General features: G+C 54.4%; 9 protein-coding genes across 9 annotated transcripts; 3 read left to right on the top strand and 6 right to left on the bottom strand.

Moving 5' to 3' along the window:
* Positions 1-2259: 2259 nt before the first annotated feature.
* Positions 2260-3265, bottom strand: CCM_09324 (UbiE/COQ5 family methyltransferase, putative; the record flags this gene model as incomplete). Its single annotated transcript, XM_006674458.1, has 3 exons — positions 2260-2720; positions 2783-2870; positions 2933-3265. The coding sequence occupies 3 exons, from the start codon at positions 3263-3265 to the stop codon at positions 2260-2262; spliced, it is 882 nt and encodes a 293-aa protein (XP_006674521.1).
* Positions 3266-4157: 892 nt separating this feature from the next.
* Positions 4158-8554, bottom strand: CCM_09323 (non-repetitive nucleoporin; the record flags this gene model as incomplete). The annotated part of the gene is made up of 3 exons (XM_006674457.1): positions 4158-4862; positions 4914-8077; positions 8143-8554. 3 exons carry the CDS (start codon positions 8552-8554, stop codon positions 4158-4160), a joined length of 4281 nt encoding a protein of 1426 aa, XP_006674520.1.
* An 866-nt stretch (positions 8555-9420) lies between these two features.
* CCM_09322 (ketoreductase, putative) lies at positions 9421-10499 on the bottom strand (the record flags this gene model as incomplete). The annotated part of the gene is made up of 2 exons (XM_006674456.1): positions 9421-10281; positions 10347-10499. 2 exons carry the CDS (start codon positions 10497-10499, stop codon positions 9421-9423), a joined length of 1014 nt encoding a protein of 337 aa, XP_006674519.1.
* An 891-nt stretch (positions 10500-11390) lies between these two features.
* On the top strand, positions 11391-13125 carry CCM_09321 (uncharacterized protein; the record flags this gene model as incomplete). The annotated part of the gene is made up of 5 exons (XM_006674455.1): positions 11391-11567; positions 11628-11931; positions 11967-12543; positions 12610-12740; positions 12815-13125. The coding sequence occupies 5 exons, from the start codon at positions 11391-11393 to the stop codon at positions 13123-13125; spliced, it is 1500 nt and encodes a 499-aa protein (XP_006674518.1).
* A 409-nt stretch (positions 13126-13534) lies between these two features.
* Positions 13535-14841, bottom strand: CCM_09320 (formamidase; the record flags this gene model as incomplete). Its single annotated transcript, XM_006674454.1, has 2 exons — positions 13535-14682; positions 14751-14841. 2 exons carry the CDS (start codon positions 14839-14841, stop codon positions 13535-13537), a joined length of 1239 nt encoding a protein of 412 aa, XP_006674517.1.
* A 597-nt stretch (positions 14842-15438) lies between these two features.
* CCM_09319 (uncharacterized protein) lies at positions 15439-17035 on the bottom strand (the record flags this gene model as incomplete). Its single annotated transcript, XM_006674453.1, has 3 exons — positions 15439-16207; positions 16283-16371; positions 16436-17035. 3 exons carry the CDS (start codon positions 17033-17035, stop codon positions 15439-15441), a joined length of 1458 nt encoding a protein of 485 aa, XP_006674516.1.
* Positions 17036-17475: 440 nt separating this feature from the next.
* Positions 17476-18105, top strand: CCM_09318 (Erg28 protein; the record flags this gene model as incomplete). The annotated part of the gene is made up of 2 exons (XM_006674452.1): positions 17476-17538; positions 17641-18105. 2 exons carry the CDS (start codon positions 17476-17478, stop codon positions 18103-18105), a joined length of 528 nt encoding a protein of 175 aa, XP_006674515.1.
* A 128-nt stretch (positions 18106-18233) lies between these two features.
* CCM_09317 (galactose-1-phosphate uridylyltransferase) lies at positions 18234-19536 on the bottom strand (the record flags this gene model as incomplete). The annotated part of the gene is made up of 4 exons (XM_006674451.1): positions 18234-19093; positions 19146-19281; positions 19314-19386; positions 19436-19536. The coding sequence occupies 4 exons, from the start codon at positions 19534-19536 to the stop codon at positions 18234-18236; spliced, it is 1170 nt and encodes a 389-aa protein (XP_006674514.1).
* A 1121-nt stretch (positions 19537-20657) lies between these two features.
* CCM_09316 (SAGA complex subunit (Ada2), putative) lies at positions 20658-22295 on the top strand (the record flags this gene model as incomplete). Its single annotated transcript, XM_006674450.1, has 2 exons — positions 20658-20750; positions 20835-22295. The coding sequence occupies 2 exons, from the start codon at positions 20658-20660 to the stop codon at positions 22293-22295; spliced, it is 1554 nt and encodes a 517-aa protein (XP_006674513.1).
* Between the last annotated feature and the right edge of the window lie 321 nt (positions 22296-22616).

Below are 22616 nucleotides of genomic sequence, written 5' to 3'. Positions count from 1 at the left end.
CAGCCGGTTTCATGACACGTATAGAAGACGGGCTTCGAAAAGCTAATTTGAAGAGGCAAGTCCGGCCATGCCAATAGAGTTCATCTGTCTGATATCCTATGTAATTTCTTTACCAAGTACCTCTCATAGACTATTTCATCACTGTACTTCTACCCACTGACAACGACCATACTGAGAACACCAGAGCCTGCATACGAAATGTCATTGCTTTTCGTTCCTCCATCCCACTGCCCGTCAAAAACCAACTCACCCCAACCTGTACCGAGCGAGCCCTACCGCTACACCAAGAAGGTAATCTTGGTCCAGTCCACCTCCCAGCCGGAGCTCAGCTCAAAGCCCACGAGCTTTCCGTTGGCGACATTGGGGTAGAGCTCGCCCGAGGTGCCTCCAAACGCCCAGGAGCGGCCCTTGGACGTGCTCACCTCGAAGCGGACGATGCGCCATCCCGCGCGCACGCTCCACTGGGCCGTCTCGTCCGGGGAAAAATCAACGCTGGACATGGTGTCGCCCGGCTGCGGGCGGTTGTACACCTTTTTCTTCTCGCCGTTGAACCACTCAATCTCGAGGCCCTTGATGACGATGAAGTTTTCGGCGTCGCCCGAGCCCTGCCCGGACCATACGGTGAAGCGCTTGGCGGTCGAGTCGCGGTTCGGGAAGAGGCTGAAGGGGTGGTTGGTGTTTCTGCCAAAGGGGCCGACGACGCGCTGAGACATGATGCGGGAAGAGGTGGTGGTGGTTTGGAAAAAAGTATTGCGAGAACTTGAATGGAGATGATGGAGTGTAGTGTATAGTAGTCTGGTGAGGGAAAGAGAGCTCGTCTTTGAGGCAGTGAGAGGGAGGCCACATAGCTATATAGACAACATCAAGCTATCTCTTCAATGGTGCTTGTAATAGTCAACTACAGAATATCTCACATCACGTCTCTTGCCGTTGCTATGCGCATGTGACCCAAGACAGGGATCGATTGCCGGTAATCACCGGTCGACCTCTTTGACGCCGGTTTTTGAGGTTTCAACGCCGTCACATCAGGCCGTGATTCCCAGCCTGCAGGACGACAAGGTTGAGCGATACCTCATACCCGCGTTTGGACACAGATCGGCGCTACAAACAGTTCCTCATGGATATGCAGGAGATGGATGGGGGGAGGACGGTGTCTCGAGACAGCACGTGGCCAGGGATACCACTGCAGGTGGCACTTTTCCATTGTCAGGTGCGGCCGCAGGCAGCAGTTATACATGTCAGATTTCACTATTGAGACACGTCAAACGCATCCTTCTTTCATGATTCTACTGCACCTGAACATGCGCTGATAGCGACAGGCTGCGACCGAACATGCGTGACCCCCGCTCCTACCCCAACGCAGAATATGTTCCAGAGTTATATCGCCGCTTCCACGCCGATGGTATCCGTTCTTCCTCGCAGGTGCTGCCGTTCTTTGCCGTCAAGTCGGGATATACTGTCATATCTTTACAGACGCTTGTCAAGAAACCATTCGTGCCCGCCTCAAATAGCCAAGACAAGGTTGACGCGGCCTGGCACTCAGAGGGTAGTATGCTTCGGAGGAGTCATGACATTTGCAGAGTCACGAGCTCATAATATACTCAATGCTTTGTAATAGCTGAATCCTTGAACTATGCCTCAGAAGGACCTCTTGGGTTTCGGCAATAGCTCCATGGTGGAAATGGGCACGCCCGTCCAACTATAGTTGAGCATTGATAGCAAGAAAAATGGCGTTGCAATTCTTTTGACGGCAAAGAAACAGTCTATAGTCTTCAACAAGCAGGATCGACGTGTTGTTATGTCCGCCACTGCAACATCGGCAGATGGCTCAATGTTCATGCCCGGTGATACTCAACTTGTCCAAAAAACATGTGCCCGGTTCCGAACAGGTCCTGCAGGCTTGATGCCTGTCCAGCGCACTCGTCGTCATTCCATCTCGGAACCGATGCAGTCCCATAACTTGTCCTATCAATTAGGCTCATGATGACTCACATCTATAATTCACAATGTCATGACCAGGGGAAATTGAGGGCTGTCAGCGACGCTGCCAAGGCGCTGAACAAATCATTACCATCCTATCGTCTCGCGACATCAGCACGCCACATAATAGAAATCAGAAGAAAGCCAATCGGTAGTCGTACCAACATCAGCACAGAGCCTCTAAAACTAAGCCCCAGTACCGTCCCATTTTATATCCTACACCGCAGCCGACACACTGGCCGAGAATGACCGCTCCTCCTCAGCTATCCCCAGGACCCCTTACTTGTCCACGCGTCCCGTCATGTACAGAATATCCCACTTGAGCTCCCAGCCCTGTCCATTGTACTTTTCCACCAGATGCGCGCGGACCAGCTCCTTGACCTCGTCCACCGAGTGCGCCGCCACCTGCGCCTCGCTCCAAAACATCGTCATCAGGTACCCCAGCATCATGCCAAACATGTCGATGAACTCGTCCGCGCTGCGGACAAAGTACGAGTCGCTCTGCACCGCGACCCGGACGTCCCGGAGCCCCAGCCTCTGCAGGTGCGACGCCACCCAGGACGGCTCGTACCAGGTGCCCGACGTGTGCATCTGCATCGGCATCGTCGCCGGGAACGGCGCGTCAAACGGCATGCCGGCAAAGGCCGTCTGCACGTCGGCGAACCAAAACCTGTTCTCCTTGTGCATGGGTACCGTGGTTGCGCCAAAGACGCCGCCCGGTTTGAGCACACGAATGGCCTCTGTGGCGGGTTGTCAGCAAAGTGTTGCTCTGCTCGCAGGCCTGTGTAAGTCGTCTCTTCACCTTTGACAGCGGCATCGGGGTCGGGGATGATGTGCAGACCCAGCAAGATGGAAACATGGCTGTACGTGTTGTCTGGCAGCTTTGTATCCTAAATTCCAAAACAGGGGTCAGCAGCACAAAACTTGACGGTGCACGAGTCCCCGGCATTACCTGCGCGTCGGCGACACGAGCTTCCGTGTTGATCCAGCCCTCGTTCTGGATGCGCTCCTTCATGATGCCCACCAGCGACTCGGACAAGTCCGTTGCCAGGATCGACCCGGCCTGCAGCGTCATCCGCGGCAGCACCTTGTTCACCTCCTGCGCCATGACACCCGCGCCCGCCGCGTTGTCCAGCAGCGTCACCGGCTCGGTGCGGTCCGCCGTCAGGCCCATCTTTGGCAGCAGCGGTGCGGCGAGCTTGGCGATGACGCTCTTGCTGGTGCGCACCCATGAGTTTTCGTGCTTGTCCGCCGTGGCGAAGACGTCGCCGAGTCCGCTCGACATCTTCTCCAAGTGTCCAACCTGGGCTGACATGTTTCTGCACGTATGGTGGAAAAGTAGGAGTTGTAGAAAATGTAAAGAAAGTTGCATGTGGTTTGTTCAAGATGGGACTTTTATCGCGGTCAAGTTTTGAATATGGTCAGATATATATACAGAATGCCGGCGACTATGTGCTTCATCCGGGTGTGGCGCCGGAGAGTTTCCAGGGGCGGGCCGCAGAGGTCCCCACCAAACTCCGGTACTCGGGCCGGCCACTTTTCGGAGACTTTTGATCTCGATCCATGACCAGGCCACGCAATTATACGCCAGAAGACAAATAATTCGGTACAAACTTTAAAATGTTAGTAGGCAGAAAGTCTAGATGCGGCTGCCAGTAGGCAGGCGTAACCGTCCATCTCGCGCTGACCGAAAAAAGCCTTCGTGCACGGCAAAGACTACGACATTCACCGTGTCAATACCAGTCAGCCCCTGTAGCCAATCAGATAGACGGTGCAGGAGGAGGCCAAGCAAGTACTTCCACATCTTCACTAGCCCATCAATGCGTTGACAGTTGTACAAGAATCCCAATGAACAAACCTCGTTGAAAAGGAAACAAGAAAACTATAAAAAAACGACACCTACATAATCTAAGTTACAAAGAGCATTTCTACCAAGAAAGGCCAACGCAACGATGCTCCCACCCAACGAACAGTAATAGCAGCCGAGTCACCAGGCCACCAAAAAAAATGTAGTTTCTTTCCCGTGATTGCTTTGAAAGATATCAAAAATGTCAAGACAAACAAAAAAAGATGTACCAAATGGTTCCCCCATCTCCATGCCATGAGGTTTCCCGTTACTCAACTCTGTCCGTGCCTCGACTACCCAATGTCAGAACCACCTACCACTCGCAAATCGCCTACCAGCGAAGACTTCCATTCGGCACACGTTCCACCAAGCCAGTGACTTCGCGTCGCACCGTCTTGAGCACACGTCGGACATCTTTGAGTTCCGTGCCGCCATGGTTGTTGCCGTGTCCTGCGGGCGGCAGCGCCGCCTCGCAGCGCGCGAGCAGCTCGCCGACGGCCGGCCCAATGGCCGCGCCCGTCGTCTGTCCACCGCGCCGCCGCACCTCGGCCGCCCAGTCATTGACCACGTACACGATAATCTCGATGATGCGGTTGCGCACCATGCCAGAGAAGCCATAGTCTTGCGTGTCAAAGATGTTTTCCAGCACCTGCACAATCATGTTATGCGAGACGCCAAGCGTCAAAAAGAGCTGCGCAGGCCACGACGGCTCAGCCCCAATGGTCGCGTCCTGCTGGTAGGCGACGGCGTAGCGGCACAGCTCCGGCAGCAACGTCTGGATGGGAAAGACGAAGCTGTCCAGGGATGTGTAGTGCGCAATGTTCTGAATCTTGCTGCTGACGGCCTCGTACGGCACCGGGGGTTCGACCTGGCCCGGCCTGGTATCCTCTAGGCGCGAAATAACTTCATCATGCGTTTGCTGAATGAGGTTGCTCCAGGTGGAGGAAATGGTTGTCGGATTGCGGTAGTTGGCGGTGTGGTAGATGACAAGACATAGATCATAGTATCCCGCCTGGTCTGCATAGTTATTGAACAGCTGTGATGCGTTAGTGCGTGCACGGGACAATTCTTCATAGTGAGAACTCACTTCTGACAGGTCGAGGATTCTTCCATCAAGAGCCTTTGAAATCTCCTCCTTCTTCTCGAAGTCAAGGCGCTCATCGGCACGCAAGCGTCCGAGTAAATCGTCCTGGATGTTGGCAATGTCCAGCTGGTCGGTGACTTCGTGGTTGAGCATTTGCTGCTGCTGTCTGCTCACGCCAACGGTAGTCACGCTGGCATTGGCCTTGGCCAAGCTAAGCAGCTTGATGCGGTCCTTGATACCGATAGCAAAGTCGGAATTCGCCAAGCCCGCTTGCACCTCGGCAGCCGCAAAGAAGCGACTACGATTGGTGTAGAATCGGCACAGCAAATCAGCGTGCTCGACGTTGGTCCCGGCCAGGCGCTCGAGGAACGTGACGACATGAGGCGAGTCTATCGCCAAAATGCGGTCCGTCCAACCTTTGTGAATGTACCACTCGTAGAGGTCAAAGTGGAACACTTCGTCGTCGGATCCATTCACAACATCGTACGTTTCCATTCGCTTCATTGCTATGACCGTCGGTTTGCCGTCGACCAGCTCAGGCTCTTTGCTCGAGGTTTGGTCTAGGTGGCGTAAAACGTGATGGATCATATCGTAGCACTTTCTGCGCTCTTCGAAAGCCTCAGCGCGTGGATCCCCGGCGGGCTTGCCGTCCTGAATCCACAAGAGGGCAGTGTTACCGCGATCCTTCTCCCGAGCCATAACAAGACACAGTTGGACCGCACCCGCAAAATACCTGAGATTCACGTATTGGCTTACGGCGGACTGGAGATTATTGTAAGTCAGGCTACCAGCAACCTTCTCAAACAGGTTCAAGCTCTCAAGCAGGATGTTTCGTGATTGGGTAGTATCGACTGGTTGCTCAGACGCACGTTTCAGCTGCTCTTGCGCCTTGAAGATGACAACATCGTCGGGGCTGCAGAAACTGCCACAGCGTCTACGGAGAGCATCGGCCACCGTCTCAACATTGGACCCGCTCTCGATGTTGCGGTTCACAATGGCCTTGACCAAGACCTTGGCCAGGTCCTTGCCATGGGGCTGCGAAAATAGCATTTCGTAAGTGAGATCGCGAAGCTGCTGACGAGCAGACTCCTCAAGTCGCATAAAAACATCGGTGGCGCGTTCATCAAACAGCATGAGAACAAAGGAGATACCTTCCGAGGTGCTTTCCATGAGTTTTTGTAGCGCGTGCAGAGCCTGGTGCTCGGCCTGCAGAGAAATCTCTTCCTGGCGTGTGCCTGTGCGCTGGAGGTCGGCAGGGCCAGACATGCCTTGGATGAGACCGCGGTTTGCCTCGATAAACCTACGAAGACGTTCCAGGTTTTCTTGGGTAGCGCTCAGCCTGTCAAGCGGCACAGCCGAGGCAACAGCAAGGCCACCGGTGGGAGAGACGCCTTGAATAATGACTTTCGATTTCCAAAGCGTCCTGACGAGACGAGCCAGGTAAAGCGAGAGAGCGTCATGCCTCGAAGACAGTCGGACAGAGTCAGTATTTAAGCTAGCGCCGTCTGTCTCGGCAAGTGTGGGTTGGCCGCCCATCTCGACAAAGATGCCACGAGCACGATCTTGGGTAGTCTGGTCCATAGCCCGAGCTGATCCAATTTGTGCGTCACCTCCATGCCCACAGGCCACAGCCAAAGCAGTAGAAACAGTCTCTACTCGGCCGTACAGCTGAATCAGACGCCGGCAGACCAGATCCAGAGCTTCCTCGCCGGGTGCATCCCGAATTGCGGCAGCAAAGTTGTCCACCAGGCGTCTGCGGCGGACAATGTGGACACCGGTATTAGTCAAGATGGCGACCTCGGGTGATTTCTCCTCAAATTGCACAGCCAGTTCGTTGCCAAAGCCCCATGGCGTGCTAGAGGCGGCGAAAGGTTTGGTAACAAGCCCAACAGCTTCGGCGCGGCTCCCGATGTCGATCCAAGACGCTTGCTCGTAGTAGCGCAGGGGCGTAGCATTGTTGGTGTTCTTGATTCGAGCCGATTCGGGGGCGGCAAGGAAGAGCGTGTCGGCATTGGCGTCAGCTTCTTTCGCGACAAAGTCGACAAATACACCAGGCGCATATCGCGCACCGTATCTGCTAGGAATGAGCATGGCCGACCCTAACTCAATATTGGTCTCCACACCGGCCGCAACAGGTCGTGGGAGTTGCGCGGGTCGGCGGGATTGGGGACTTGGCGGGAACTTGATGAACTGGACCTGCATGCTTTGGGGAATCATGTTGTTTTGGGAGCCATAGATATAAGACGAAGCGCTTGTAGCACTGAAAAAGATTCGGCAGCCCGTGTCTGTCACTGCCATGAGGTGTATTTTCGAGGCCTCTTGCTTTGAAATGGGGCTGATGGACACAATCGTCATTCGATCCGTGAGAAGTTTAGACTGTGAAATCATGTGCGCAATGTCGCGAAGGCAGTGAACCTTTTCCTTTTCAATAACCTTGTTGAGTCGATCGGGACCTTCCATGTGGTAAGTACGAATCGTTGATGCACTGGAAAGCGTGTAGAGCAGGTTTCGGGAGTCGTCAATGACAATGTCAACCAAATGTTCGGGGTTCTTGCTGCTCCAGAAGCTAGACTGCAGGGTGACAACTGACGCCCAGCCCGGGTTCGTGTGATTAATCTTGCCACAACGGTTGGAGAACCACTTCTCTTCAGATTGGTAATACAGTTCGCTGACATCGACATCGTTGGTACCGCCAAAGAAGATTCTTCCATCGGCTGAGCCCGTGATAACGCGGACGTCGCTGCCTCGCAGAGGGAGTGACATGTTGGTCCTGTAGAGCGAAACGGTTTTTGTGCCAGTTGGCGTGGGGGTAGCTGCTATGCCGAGAAGAAACATCTCGGATGAAGTGGCGACAACAAGGACATGCGTAATGGTGTCGAGAAATATCCCTTTTTTGGGCGGCACAAGCGCAACAGCTTGAATGGTGTGCGGCTGGTCCTCAAAGCCAACAAGCTCCGCGTCGGCGTTGGTATAGTCCCAGAGGAAGAGTGCGTTGTCAATAACAACCCAGGCGTGATTGACTTCAGTGAATAGGCCCATCAGTGTCTGCAGCTCGCCGGTGTTGTAGTGATCGAGGACTTGGTTCGGGATGGGATACATCTGGATCTTGTGAAAGGGCGACCAGGCTGTGTCGCTGGGGGGGACTTCATAGTCGGACGATGCGCCCTCTATTGGGAAGTAGGTTAGCATTTTTCTGCCACGGTACCGAGGCTTTCAGATTCGAGTTTCTTACGTCTGCAGTAGGAGTCAATGTCGGGAAAGTTTTCGTCGCTGGCCAGGCAGCCGTTGATGACCCTGGCAGCACGCATGACTGGCGGCATGTTTTCCGTGCGCCGTGCTGGGGCAGGATTCGCGGGCACAACGGCGGCCGCATCGCCTGCGCGCGTCGTCATCTCCAGCAGAGAGCCCGTCGTCTTGCTAGACGCCAGACCGGCGCGGGCCAGCGTGCGTGACCGCGAGGTGGACGACGACGACGAGTTTCTGCGCACCGCGCCGCCGGAGCCGCTCCTCTGGGCCGGGGACGATTTTGGGAAGAGATTTCTGCTGACAGAGTCCTCTTCACCGCGGAATCGCGAAGCAACCGCCGGGGTGTTGAGGAACGCGCCGGGGACGATGCGAGCTGGTGTTGTCTCGGGGAACGACATGATGAAAGGGTCGGAAGAAGCAAGGCTGGGGGTGGCCGACTTGTTGTGTGCTGTTCGAAAAGCGTGTTGTGGTCGCACGAAAGAGAACGGGGGTGTGTCGCAAAATCAGCCGGGACAGTCGAGGCGACGCGCTCGGAACCAGCTCATGAAAAACGAGGCGGGACGGTCCAAAGGAAGGGGAAACGGGCGTTCGCTGCCGCTCGACTGAGGGTTTGGTCTGTTGACGCCGTGTTGAGCCGCGCGACCAAGGTGGCGAACAGGGGCGTAGGCCCGGGGGAAAAAGGTATGAGCTGCGGCCGAGTGAGCCCAGTCGATGCCTTTGCAGATGCTCCGCGCTGGATGGTGATGAGCAATGGGCTGTTGTTGGCGTTGGACAGCCGTGTAGGTTGGTTGGAGATGGGATCTATTTTTTTTGAAGCTCTGTCACCTCCAAAATGTTTCCTGGGCGGCTGGGGCTCCTGCGCGCGGTTTGGCTGGGCTGGAGCTCTGCCATTTTTACTGACCAGTGAGTGACCAGGGCGTGGCCGGTGGCGCTAAACCTAATTGATAGCTTCGCGGTCTGGGGCCAGCTCGTTGGCAGTATTTCGAAGCGCAATCGCGCGAGGATTGGTGGTTAATTAAAGGAACTATATTCAGCTGTGATGATGGTACATTGAATTGAAGCGTCTTTATCTGATTTATAATTTTTCTACCGCGAGGCGTGCAAACGCCGTCTTACCCCTTCCTACTCTGTACACGTACATTTTCTTCACCCGACGATCCCCTGTTACCATGCCCATTCATTAGTCCCACACCGTTCCATTAAATGACGGACGGATTCGCTTGTCTGCGCAGTATCACGCCATGTTATCAGCACAGAAAGCCAGTTACTGCTTCTTCGCCTCACGCTCAGCCTTGCGCAGAGCACGCTTGCGGATATCCACGTGCATGCCTTTGTTGATGGAGATAGTCAGAGGGCTGTTGACGCCGGGAATGTTCTCGATAAACCATAGCATAAAAGCATGGCTCCACCACGGGGTATACGTGCTGGGCGCAGTCTGGTATCCGCCCGTTCCAACCTTGCCGAGGGCGGCCTTGACAAAGGGGCGGGCGTTGGGGACAAGCAGGCTGGCGCGGCGAATTTTGCTCATGGCCGTGGTGACGAGGTGACTAAGGATGAGCTGAACGTCGACATTGTCGTCGGCCAGCTCCGAGGACAGCGCGTTACTCCACTGCTGCAGAAACGCCTTGCTACCCGAGTAGGTCGCCAGGTACGGGGTCGGGGTCCAGCCGCCAAACGATCCCATGGTTAGGATGAGGCCACTCTTGCGCTGCTTCAGGATCGGCGCGACAACCTGCGTCACCTTGAGCGTACCCAGGCAGTTGATGGTCACGATGCTCTGCAGCTCGTCGCGGGGCGTCTCGAGAAAGGACACGGGGATGCTGTGGCTCTGGCCGACGTTGTTGATGAGGATGCCGACATCGAGACCCTTAACGAGCGCGGCGAGGTTGTCGTAGTCGGCGTCGTCGTCGCGCGCAAAGTCCATCGCAAACGTCTTGACCTGTGTCGCCTTGGCCGCATGCTTGGTCGTGATCTCGGCGGCGAGGGTGTCGAGCTTGGCCTGCGTGCGGGATACGAGCACCAAGTTGAAGCCCTTGGCGGCGAGCTGGCTGGCAAACTCCTTGCCGAGGCCATCCGAGGCGCCGGTGACGACGGCCCAGGTGCCGCGCTTGCCGTACTTTCGGAGCTGTTCGTCAAGCGGCAGGTTAGTATTTGTGGTTGGGGCGGCCCGTGTGGCGCGACGCGACGTACGTTTGTGCCCGGCAGGATAAAGGAGCCGAGCACGAGGCGCAGGTAGCTCAGCAGCTTGGAGGCGACAAAGAGACCGCCAACAGTGGCGAGGAGCACCAGGCCGCAGTGCGGCACGGCGGGCAGTTTGCCGAGAAGGTGATTGATCTGGTCCATGATGAGCGCGCAGAATGGTCGGTTGTGCGGCACACGATGTTGTTGAGAGCTGTGAGCTGTGTTGGGGCGGCCAGCGGGAGGAAAAGGGTTCAGTCCAGAGTTTAGGTAGTTGGTGGGCAGGAGGCGCTGCGGGTCCACTATCATTCACATGCTAATATCTCCAGCAAGTATTTCGTCTCGATTCAGAGTCGCAAGGATCAATTTTCTGCAATGGTTCTTATTCTCTTCTTTCTTTTCTCTACGCGGCGAGTATATCGCAGGGAGTAGTGCACAACCGTCTTGTGCCTTTAGATCTCCCTAGCGTCTACCTCAACAAGCCCTTCTACATCAAATTTAATTCTAGATACTAATATATAGAGTAGTGCTATGTTTCATTTTGGGATTCTATTATACTAACAAGCCGTCTCATGAGCGCAAAGGCCCGACCCGGACCGCGAGCCGGCCCCGCCGCATCGGTCGCATTTCCGGGGTCGACGCGTGCGCGGCCGTGAGATACAAGTGTAAGTGACATGTAGATTAAAATGATTTATATATGAACCTCCTCATTTCCACGTTTTATCATTTCTATAGAGTAACCCATTCCAAGCTCGACGCCACCGCCGCGCAAGGCTCCGCCCATCATTGTGCCCCCCTCGGCCGGCACCTCTCCTCCTGATGCGGGTATTAGGCGCCGAGCCCATGCTCGAAGCTGGTGCGCTCGGTGGCTACTCTTCAATTTGCTTAGGTCGGTGCGGACTCACAATCATCGAGACGGACGCCAAGCACCGCGACGTGGCCCTGCAAAAGGTCAAGGGCCTCGACGTCGAGGGGTCCTACTCGGCTCTTCGGCTGATGAGGATTCGATAGCGTTGTATTTTTTGTTACGGCGTCTTTTTCTAAGCCATTAAACCCATGTTTCTCACTTTATACCACTCGCATCACTTTCACATTCATTCGCAAATCCTCGTGCAGGTCCTCACACGAGGCTACTATCAGTTGTGTCTTATCTGCATGTCATCCCACATCCGCGTTGGTGGAGACCAGTCATTAACCTATTCATTCACAGATCACAAGGGGTCCAGCTACTTTGTTTGATCAACCATGTGAATTAAGGCAATAGGCATGTAGTACGAATATTCACCGACTCAGCCTTGCAAGGCGGCTGACAAGGCTTGCTGGCAGCCGATCAGTGGCGTGGAGAGGCCAATCAAGGCTCGCCACATTCTCATGCAATGCATGCGAACCATCTGCCTCGCCATGCAAGTGATGGCTGTCAATATATTGTCAGCTTTTGTGCGAATTTGTCTCAGCCATGCTGACCAAAATCCCAAAAAGGCACAATGTCAACAACGGTGCCGCATGTCCAGAGGTCTAGACTGCTCGAGACGCTATGATCGACGATCATACCGGGACATCTTTATAAGTCGGCTGGCGGACCGCATCCCTAGCCTCCGTCAGAGTCGGCGCTTCCCCCACCGTCTCTACTAGGGGCCAGCCTCCATTCTATCCTCTCCAAGCATCCTCGTCTCGAACCAACCAGCTTCTTCTCCATGGCCGAGGTTGCGCTCGGCATCTTTGGGGTCGTGGTCCCGGTGGTGCAGGGCCTCATCAAGCTCCACGACAAGCTCGAGGCCATCCGGGGTGCGCCCGCCGACATCAAAATGTTCAAGAGCGAGACGAAGCTGCTAGCCTTGCTCGTGAAGAACTTCCAGACGCAGTGTCCAGCGTCGCTGCAGAAGATGGCAGAGCCCCAGAGGCAGGAAGCGCTGGCGCACGCAAAGGCGTTTGTCAAACATTTCCACATCGTCAAGAAGCTCACCGACGCCGCCGGCGACGTGATTCTGCGCACGTTTGACTCCAACATGGGTGCTTTGGAGCAGCTCTTCGCGCACATTCTGTGGACCTTTCGAAAGTCGGCCATTGCCGAGGCGCGGGACTCGATGAGGCTTTTCGTCGGCATGATCAACATGTTCAACAACGCTCTCGTGGCGGAATCGCTGCTCTACCAAAATACCAGGCTCAGAGAAAGAAAGGCTTCCTCGTCGAGAGAGCTACAGAACAAGCTGTGAGTACAGACAGTTCAAGCATAAAAGGAGGGCAATTATCGCTTAGCTTGTACTAACATTCTAAGGAACTTTTTCGGCGGACTACTGAAACGAGATCGCGCCCATGTCAGAGGAGCGTTGCGACAGTACGCCGGTTCGAGCACGGGCAACAGCAACGAGCTGCAGAGCATCGAACAAACAGTAAAGTCGATGGATGGCAGGGCCACTCGAGTCCTCTTTTCCCTTCCCTCTTCCTCGTCTTCCACAGGCAGACAGTCTCGTTACGCTGAGGAAGCATCGAGGTCAAGTCGACAGCCTGGTCGTCGTTCGTCATCGGGAGCGCAGCGTGCGGTATCTTCCAGGTGGCTCAGCTAGGATGGTCAATAATGTATCCCAACGCCGCCCACCTGGACGAGGGCCGGAATGACATTCGTTCTGACCTGAGATGGTGGTCGTCAGTACTACTCTGTGATACCCCGGCCACCTCCAAGCTCACCACCATCGTTGTCGTGTCTCTCATATTCTTCTTGTTTTGCGATTCTCCTATTCTCCGTCTCTTCATGTTGCTTGCAGATGGCTCGGCGTTTCCGTTCCCGTGCTGAAAGTGGCGGCCAAGTGGCCACCAGCAAGTCTTGTCATTCGTGCTTGAAGAAGCGCTCGGTAAAGGAAACCAATTGTAGTCGAATACCGATACAACATCAAGGATAAGACATGTATTTCCCTTGTATAATGTATAATCAGAATTTCAATTATTATCGGGCAGCTCTTAATGCACGCTGAATTACCACTACAACTACCCCAGATTTATGCTACCCGGGAGCTGGGTGAAGACAAGTATTTGCATGGCAGGAAATGGCTATAGGTACAGGGAAGGAGCTTGTGTAACGTGGAAAATGACTAGATTGTTGCCTCTGCGGTGCTCGTAAGTTGACGTCAATACCAACACCATATACTTGATCAGGTTCGCACTAATTGTACTACTACTACTACAACGGACTACTACAACAGCACTCAGCTCGTGAGGGCGCAGGCCCCCAAGTCGCGCTTGACGGGCTCCGACTCGATGGAGATGTCAAACTCAAAAACATCCATGGGAATGCCCAACGTGGTGCACACGTTTGGAATGTCGACGATGCCGGCAATGGTGCCGCGGACGGGTGCGCAGGACAGCAGCAGGTAGATTTGCTCGCCCGAGTAGCCAAACTGCTTCAGGTACTGGATAGCGCGCAGACAGGCCTGGCGGTACGCGACGGTGGCGTCCATGTAGTGCTGCCCGCCGTGCTCGTCGACGGAGAAGCCCTCAAACGTTAGGTAGCGCGAGGGCCCGTAGTGCGGCGCGACCTCGCCGGGCAGGAAGACGGGGTGCGGCACCGCGCGCGACCGCATGCCGTCCTTGATCAGGCTGAAGCGGATGCTGATGATGCCGGCCATCTCGATGGCGCCGCAGAAGCTAATCTCGCCGTCGCCCTGGCTAAAGTGCAGGTCGCCGACGGAGAACTTGGCGCCGGCGACGTGCACGGGCAGGTACGTCTTGGAGCCGCGCGAGATGTTGCAGATATCCACGTTGCCGCCGTGCTCCGGGCGGCCGGGGATGGTGCGGGCGCCCTCGCGGGCGATGCGCGCCGCGAGCGCCGCGTCGGCGCCGCCGGCGTGCGCGTTGACCGTGTTGGGCAGCTGGGCAAGGATCTTGCCCGGGTGGGAGGCGGCGCCGGCCGCGACGAGGCTACCCTCGCGGCGGTTCCACTCCGCGAGGACCTCGTGCGAGGGCGCGCAGCCGAGGATGCCCGGGTGGATTAGCCCCGGGAAGCGCACACCGGGGATGTGGCGGCTCGAGCAGTAGATGCCGTCAAAGTCCCAGATGGCCTTGGCGGCGTTGGGGTAGTGCTCGTCGAGGAAGCCGCCGCCGTTCTCCTTGGCGAAGATGCCGGTGAAGCCCCAGGGGGTGTGGTCAAAGGGCTGGACGTCGGTGATGTTGACGACGAGGAGGTCGCCCGGCTCGGCGCCCTCGATGTCAAAGGGGCCGGTTAGGTAGTGGATTTTAGTGAGGTCGACGTCGCGCACGTCGTTGGCGCTGTCGTTGTTGCCAATCTGGCCGCCGGTCCAGTCGAGGCACTCAATCTTGACCGTCTCACCAGGCTCGATGGAGCCAATGCTAGGGACTGGTGTGATTGGCGCACGTCAGTACACACTGTCGTCGGGAAAAGTGTAACAGCGAAGGGAAACTGACTGTCTGGATGCCAGCGGTTATGCAGGCCAGGCTGCTCGCTGGCAGGCACGTCAAACGAGACGGTCTGAGCGGTGCGAATCTTGCCAGGCATGGTCACGATGCTTGTTGTATCAAATGGTGGATTCTAGAAAATTTCAGAGAAAATAAGGTGATTTGATTTGATTTCCAAGGCATGCAGCTACTGAAATACTAAAGTGCCAAATCGTCCCGTGCGGGGAGAGCTGTCCTATCTATGCAATTCGTGGTAGTGCTACTCCAGCGGAGGGCCGTGTAGAAGCCCAGCCTCGTACCCCGCATCCTCGAAGACCGGCGCCGGATCATCGATTGCAGAGCTGATTGGCACTCGGCGTTTGGAATATGGAAAACTGGGGGCGACGCGTGCTCCGTCGAAAAGCCAGATTAATGTATTTGGGGTGTGATAAGATGTACCTACGTACATTGTATGTGCTTATCAGTCGGCCTCGGTGAAGATGGACATATGACCACCTTTGTTACGCTCTTGGACGGGGTTGTTTTATTTTTTGCTCCGCTGGATTCTAGGCTGTCGATAATTGAAGGAGCTGGTTCACTTGGAGAGTATAGTCACTCCCAATATCTGCTGAGGCAATCAGTGTCGCGAGTTCCGGGGTGTCGAAAAGATCAATTCACAGATTACATCCACATATCGATATTATACCTCTACACAAGATTATTGTGCAGAATCTCGGGCACTCCAAGCCGACTTCCTGAGCTCGTTCACGTATTCCTCTCTCTCCTCCAACTTCCTATCTATTAGATCTGACGCCTGCAGGCCCCAGTACCAGTAGAAGACGTCATTAAAGATTGACATTTCCGGGTGGTGCTGATTGAACATGGGCTGAATGTGCCTGTTAAACAGGTTGTACATGCCTTTTGGTATGGTCGCGGCCTTAAAAAACCAAAAACTGCCACTGCGCCATGCTCTACGCTGCAGGTCGGCCTGCCTCGTCGAACCGTTCCGTTTAATTTCCTCGTCCATGTATACCGTCAGATAGTTTTCAAGGGCCTCTTCGTATTGTTGAAGGTGAAGAGGCTCCTTTAAGCCATCGACAGCCCTAGATGTGAGCCAGTATGGAGGGGTTTGCATCTCCGCAGGCAAGGTGTGTGTCCACTCCAGATCAATAATAGCCTTGATGTTCCAGTGTTCGTCGACAAAGATATTACTTTGATGCAAGTCGGTCAGTGTAAGGTAAAAAGGACCTTGTCGCAAGCCCGGGTCTATAAAGCGATGCATCGTCGCTCGTAGCGCAACAATGGCGGCCATTTGGCGCCGCCCGTCTTCAGTGTCTAGCATGGCATTTGGTTGTTCCTGTAACTTGGTGTCCTGAAGCGAGAGCAAATCTGATAGGTATGATTCCACTTCAAGGTAGGTCCGTTGGCGTGGTATTGGTATAGGAACTCCCTCGTTCTCCACCATGTGCATATATAGGTTTAATGGCCTGTTACTTAAAGAAATGGTATCGTGGTGAAGGGTTAGAGAGCCAATCCGTGGTAGTGGGGTTGCGTTCATTGACAACGCGACGCGAGCTAGGCCACGGAACAGATTGTCCGTATAGGTTTTATCCTGGTAATGCTCACGCCAGGATAATGCGAGACTCTTACCCTGGGCCTCACTAATTAGAAGAAACCCAGAGCTGAGGCTATGGCGGAGCGAGTGACGCATATACTGTATTGGAGGAGGGCGGCCAAGAAGAAACGCAATTATGCCGTTTAAATGCCTCCCCAGTCTTCGCCACCACGGGGTATTTTTGGGGCATGTGAACTAATACAGACAGAAAGTCAGCATAGGCGTGTTGGATCTTGAAGCGTGTCGATCGTACGATTGAGCCATCAGGGAATCCAAATGCATATAAAGATGGGATCGGTACGTCTGGGCAATGCTCCTGTAGCCAGAGATACGTTGCAATCTCAGTGCGAAGTTTCTCTTCCGCATTTCCAGGGAACGTATGCTCCCCAAGGCGATGTAAAAAGGGAAGGCGCAGATACACGTTTTTGCCAAATGGTAGACGGACCAGGATAGCAACGTTGAAGCTACCCGATCTCCATAGTCGGGATGGAATGATGCGACACGACGGAACTTGAAGTAAATTGCAAATCAAATCTTCTAGCTCGCCTTTTTGCGCGTTAATCGACGAGTAAAACTGCTCCTGGAGGTGAGGGAAGTGCCTGGAGACCAATTTGTTTTCTTCGCTTTCGATGGCGGCCACTAGAGATGACGTGTCGCTGGGCCATGATTCTGATGTATCGGCTGGTGGTTCCGGCGGCATCAAGTCTATATCATTTCGCTATGGCGACTTTGCGTCTTCTTGATTGGAAGCGGGTATGTTTACAGGAACCAGCCGGAAAGCTTGAAGTTGGCGCTGAACTGGCTACCCCTGGACCCATCTTTAACGTCAGCCATCCATATCGTTTCAAGAGTCCATTCAACTTGAGAAATATTACTGGATTGTTTATGTAAAAGAGAGCTTATATATAGTTGCTATAGTTGTTCTATTCTTTCGAAGATTAATTAAGGCTATAGTACTCTGTAGTTGGCAGAATATGGCGTGTTTTTGTGTTATTTCCTAGTGGGTGGCTCACAGGTGGGTGGCCGACATTACAGCAAGCAGCACAAAACGCCATCCTCAGGAACCTTCACAGTACTCAGCTCGAAAAGGTCTGAACAGCCATTTGCCATCCGGTTCGTCAACACGCCAAACCAGAGACAATGGATTTCATCAAGTCGGTCCTGCCACCCGGCAAAGGTATCTTGCCCTACTACATGCTCATTGTGAGTCCTGCGCCAGCTCCTCCTGACTCCGGCCACCCCACGACCTCCTTTCCCCCAAGCAAAGCTCTCGTTTGCTGACCGCTAGCCCGTTCCCGTCCACAGCTCTCCGTCGTGTCCATCGGCAACTCCCTGCAGGCCTACCTCACGCTGCACTTTTCCCGACGCGTCTACAACGGCCGGTTCGTGCCCAACCCGGCGCTGCACAGCAAGGCCGCAACGACCGACGGCCGCGACCCCGAAGACCGCACCGACAAACTCGTGCCCGCGAGCAACCCGCAGGACCCCCGAGCGGCCGACCAGCTGACGCCGCTTGCTGGCCGTCTCTTTGGCACCTGGACGCTCATCACCTGCATCGTCCGCTGCTACGCCGCCTACCACCTGCACATTGGCCCCGTCTACAACATTGCCATCTGGACCTACGTCGTCGCGCTGGGGCACTTTGCCAGCGAGCTGTTCATCTTCAAAAGCATGTCGTTTGGCGTCCCTCAGCTATTCCCCTTCTGCTTAGCGACGACGGCGCTGATCTGGATGCCCACGGTTCGCGACTACTACGTCGAGTTCAACTAGATTCAACCCGGTAAAAAAAGAAGCGAGAGATTTGCGACCACATGGAGTCGTATTGGTAATTCTCTTAATCTGATGTATAACTAGCCGCATCTCAACACCAAGACACCCTCTTCCTGTTCAAAAATGAATCACTTGTTCCGACTTCTATAAATCTCACCGCCGCAGTCCCGCAGACGAGCGGCCGCCTGCTCCGGCGTAATGTCGCGCTGAGGCTCGGCCATGAGCTCGAAGCCGACCAGGAACTTGCGCACCGTTGCGGACCGCAGCAGCGGCGGGTAAAAGTGCATGTGAAGGTACGAATTGTTTATCTCTTCCTCGGTTCCCTGCAGAGGCGCTTGGTGAATACCTGAGCTGTACGGGAAGCTGCACTCAAACAGGTTGTCGTAGCGGCGCGTGACCTCCTGGATCGTCTCCGCGAACCGGAGGCGCTCCTCGGCGGTAAAGTCGACCAGGGCGCGGACGTGTCGCTTGGGCAGCACTAGGACCTCAAACGGCCAGATGGCCCACCAGGGGCAGACGACGAGGAAGCTGTCGTTTTGCCAGACGATGCGCTCCTGCTTCTCGAGCTCCAGCTTGGTGTAGTCGGCGAGGAGGTGGCGGCCGTTCTGCTGCCTGTATTTGGTCATCTGCACAATCTCCTTTCCGGGCTCCTCGGGCATGGTCGACGTGGTCCAGACTTGGCAGTGCGGGTGCGGGTTGGAGCAGCCCATCGCCGCGCCCTTGTTTTCGAATATCTGCATGTAGCGGTACTCATCCTTTGGGACCGGAGCCTGTTCACGGGATACAGAAAGTTGGAGCTTGTTGGCGACCTCGGTCAGCGGGTTTGACGCGGACAGGTGGTTGGCGTAAATGCGCGTCCAATGGTCAATGCAGGGCAGAATGTCGGAAGCAGGCATGTCAGCCAGCGTGAGGTGATGTTTGGGCGAGAAGGTCATGACGTAGCACACGCCCTTGACACTTCTAGCCTGCAATAAAAGGGAACTGAGGTCTATTATGCGTCAACTCTCGAAATGACAGGTATCTTGAGTTGCAACACTTACCATTGGAAGTCGGCTCGGGTTCATAGTCAGGTTGCTGTTCTTTCACAGCGCTGTAATCGTTGACAAAAGCAAACGTCTTTTCGTAGTCAGGATTGTGGTCGCCAGACGCACGGGTATTGCGAGGGCAGAGATAACACTATGATGATGGTCAATTGAGATATTTTTCACCAGCTTTGGTGCGAAGCATGCCTTGAGGTCGTATTCGGGAAGCTTTGCTTCGACTACAGCCTCTTGCTGGCCTCTACAGTACACATTAGCCCACACTTGAAATGTGATGAAACTGAGCTCACTGCCATGGCCGCTTGGTCCGGTGAGGAGAGACCAATAACCAGCTATCAGTCAGCGGGTTGTAGCGACGGTGCGAGATGTCGTCGAGAATCTTGTCAGGCATCTTGGCGGGGGCGGGGCAGCTCCGCGATGCTGGGACACGGCAGTGAGGAGCAGACTCGGGAGAACAAGGTTATGGCGCTGAGAAGCTGGCGACGATGATACTCCAAAAAGTAGCCACGAGCAAATTTGAAATGCGCGCAAAATATAGCGAGGCGGCGCGTAGTATTAAAGGCGACGCTCTTGGATAATGGACTGGAGGCCGAAAGTTGTCCAACAGTAAGCGCTCCAATGATATCATGGCACCACAGCAGGAGCTCTCGGTGGCACATTGGCAACATTGGCACCCCACGCAACCCCAGCCTGCGGCAAATTTCTCGGCGAAAAAATTGATCTTGAGTGGCGGGAAATGGATCAAAGAAATTTGTCAACTTTTTACTATTTGCCTTATTCATATTTTTTGAGGTTTATTTGCGGACAAGTGCCGCATCCCAAAACACTCGCAGTAATACGCCGAAGTGCCACACGGACAACATAGGTAGCCGTACTACTATATAATACTTATAAGAGACTTCTTTCTCTTATAACTCTTTGATAAGGGAGAATACGACGAAGGGGTGCGACATGTAGCTATGATACACAACGATATGACGAACCACATAAGCGACACAAGATGACGCTAGGCAAGTAAATGTTGTGCTGATAATTTAGCAGAATCAACTTCGATAGGTTCTTACTCACTGTACTATAAGAGAAAAAATAAAAATAAAATTGCTGCCCGTATGGTTGTTGTATCCATGGTGTTTCTGCTTCCCCGGATATAGTCACATGACTTGGCACGTGCAAGACTAGCCACCCCCCCTTGTGCACTAGCGCGCGTGCTCAATGCACAGTCGCTATGGATCGCGACAGCGCGCCGGATTGCTCCAGCAGCCTTGCGCTGACAATTCCAACAGGCGAGTTTCGCCATCAACCAAAGCTACGAACCAGTCATTTTCATCGAAATTACCGTCAAATCTGCAAACTCGATATCGAACTATGCTCTTTACCGCATAAAATCTCCACCTTGTCTCGCTTATTTCTACCGCGACGCCCCTCGAATCGACGCAGGTGGCGTCATAGCCAGCGGCCAGTGGACCAGGGTCTGGCAAGTCGCATTATCAACTGCCCAACTCTTAGCTCAGTATGGGCGTCATCCGCAAAAAGACTGTCAACAGGGGAGGTGAAGGAGGTGTTAAGTACGTCTGCGATGCGTGCTCCGTCGATATTACATCTACTGTAAGTGCTGTCGCATGCTTCCTTGCAATGCCATGGCCGATACCTGCTCCCTTCGCCTGTTGCTAACATTGGTCGCGCATCCAGGTTCGAATACGCTGCGCTGACCCAGCGTGCACCGATTTCGATCTTTGCGTCTCCTGCTTCGCCAAGGGAGAGGCGCGCAACGCGCACGACCCCGCCACCCACGCCTTCCGCGTCATTGAACAAAACTCATTTCCGATTTTCGACGAAGAATGGGGCGCAGACGAGGAATTGCTTCTCATTGAAGGCGCTGAGATTTACGGGCTCGGATCCTGGGCGGATATCTCGGATCACATTGGCGGTTTCCGCCAGAGGGACGAAGTTCGCGACCACTATCTCAGGACCTACGTTGACTCCCCCTGCTTTCCGCTCCCGAAGCGCTGCAGCCCACACGATAACGAGCTGGCCAAGGAGATTCCTAGAGAAGAGTTTCAAGCTCGCAAGAAGCGCAGGATTGAGGAGCGCCGGGAGACAGCTAAGAATGCCCCTGCCTTGCAACCCAAAACAAAGCCGACGGCCTCTGTACCGAGTTGTCACGAAATTCAAGGATACATGCCCGGCCGTCTCGAATTCGAGACGGAGCACGCCAATGATGCCGAGGAGGCGGTACAACTCATGCAATTCGATCCTGGCGATGGCGTGAACCCCAAAACAGGAGAGTTGGAACCAGAAATGGAGCTGAAACTCACAGTCATGGAGGTGTATAATTGCCGGCTCACACAAAGAGTGGATCGCAAGAAAGTCATTTTCGAACACAATTTGCTCGATTACAGAGAAAATCAAAAACTAGACAAGAAGAGGACTAAGGAGGAAAGAGATATGATTCAAAAGGCGAAACCTTTTGCGCGCATGATGAACTGCAAAGACTTTGATGACTTGTGCCAAGGCCTGGTTGACGAGGCCAACCTCCGACAGGCCATTGCGCAGCTACAAGACTGGCGCAGTCTCAAAATCGGCGATCTACGCAGTGGCGAAAAGTACGAAGCTGAAAAGGCGGCGAGAATACAAAAGGCCATTCCCATGGGCTCCATGGACCGCGAACGTCTAGCCTCCACCCAGCGCAACAAGCAAGCGACGGTACCTGAGCCTGCCAGCGGCGCAGCTCTCCTTGTCGCGCCCGAGTTGCCTGACCACATCAACCAGAGCACAGCGGACGGCGACAGCAAACCGCCCGTGAACGGACAGGCCAATGGTGTTGTTGTCACGAATGGCCACGCAGCAGCAATACCGCCGCGACCAAAATACGTCCCACAGCCCATCTCAGGCGTGCAGTCGCTACATCTGACGCAAGACAATGCGCCAGATCTACACTTACTCACGCCAGACGAGGCCAAGCTGTGCGAGGTGATTCGCTTGCAGCCCAAGCCGTACCTCATGATCAAAGAGCAAATACTAAAGGAGGCTCTCAAGGGGAACGGTGCGCTGAAGAAGAAGCAGGCAAAAGACATTTGCCGTCTAGACTCGCAAAAGGGCGCCAGGATCTTTGACTTTTTCGTCAATGCCGGCTGGGTTGGTAAGGCCTAAGAGCTAGGGCAAAGTCTTGTCCATGCCTGCTTCTGGCTGCAAAGTTTTCAGTACTTTCTTTTTGCTTTCTTCTTCGAAACTGTGTTGGGCTCGGAACAGCCCGGAGTTATGGTGGGTGGGACATTTGCTTTTGAATGGGTTCGGTTGCAAGTATACGGCGTATGGCGGCGTAGGTTTAGAGAGCAGGCTTCTTTAACAAGCGAGAATGATATCCTCTTGGTTTCTCAAAATAACTACATGATGAAAAATTACTTTGGTGAAGACTCTTGCTGCGCCCTAGAACGCGGCCACATCCTGTGACTCGTAAGATTAATGAAATTG

This window comes from Cordyceps militaris, assembly GCF_000225605.1.
Source record: "Cordyceps militaris CM01 unplaced genomic scaffold CCM_S00008, whole genome shotgun sequence".
In the NCBI taxonomy this organism is placed as follows: Eukaryota; Fungi; Ascomycota; class Sordariomycetes; order Hypocreales; family Cordycipitaceae; genus Cordyceps; species Cordyceps militaris.
Note: the sequence above shows the minus strand (reverse complement) of the source record. Positions and strands in the feature narration are given on the sequence as shown.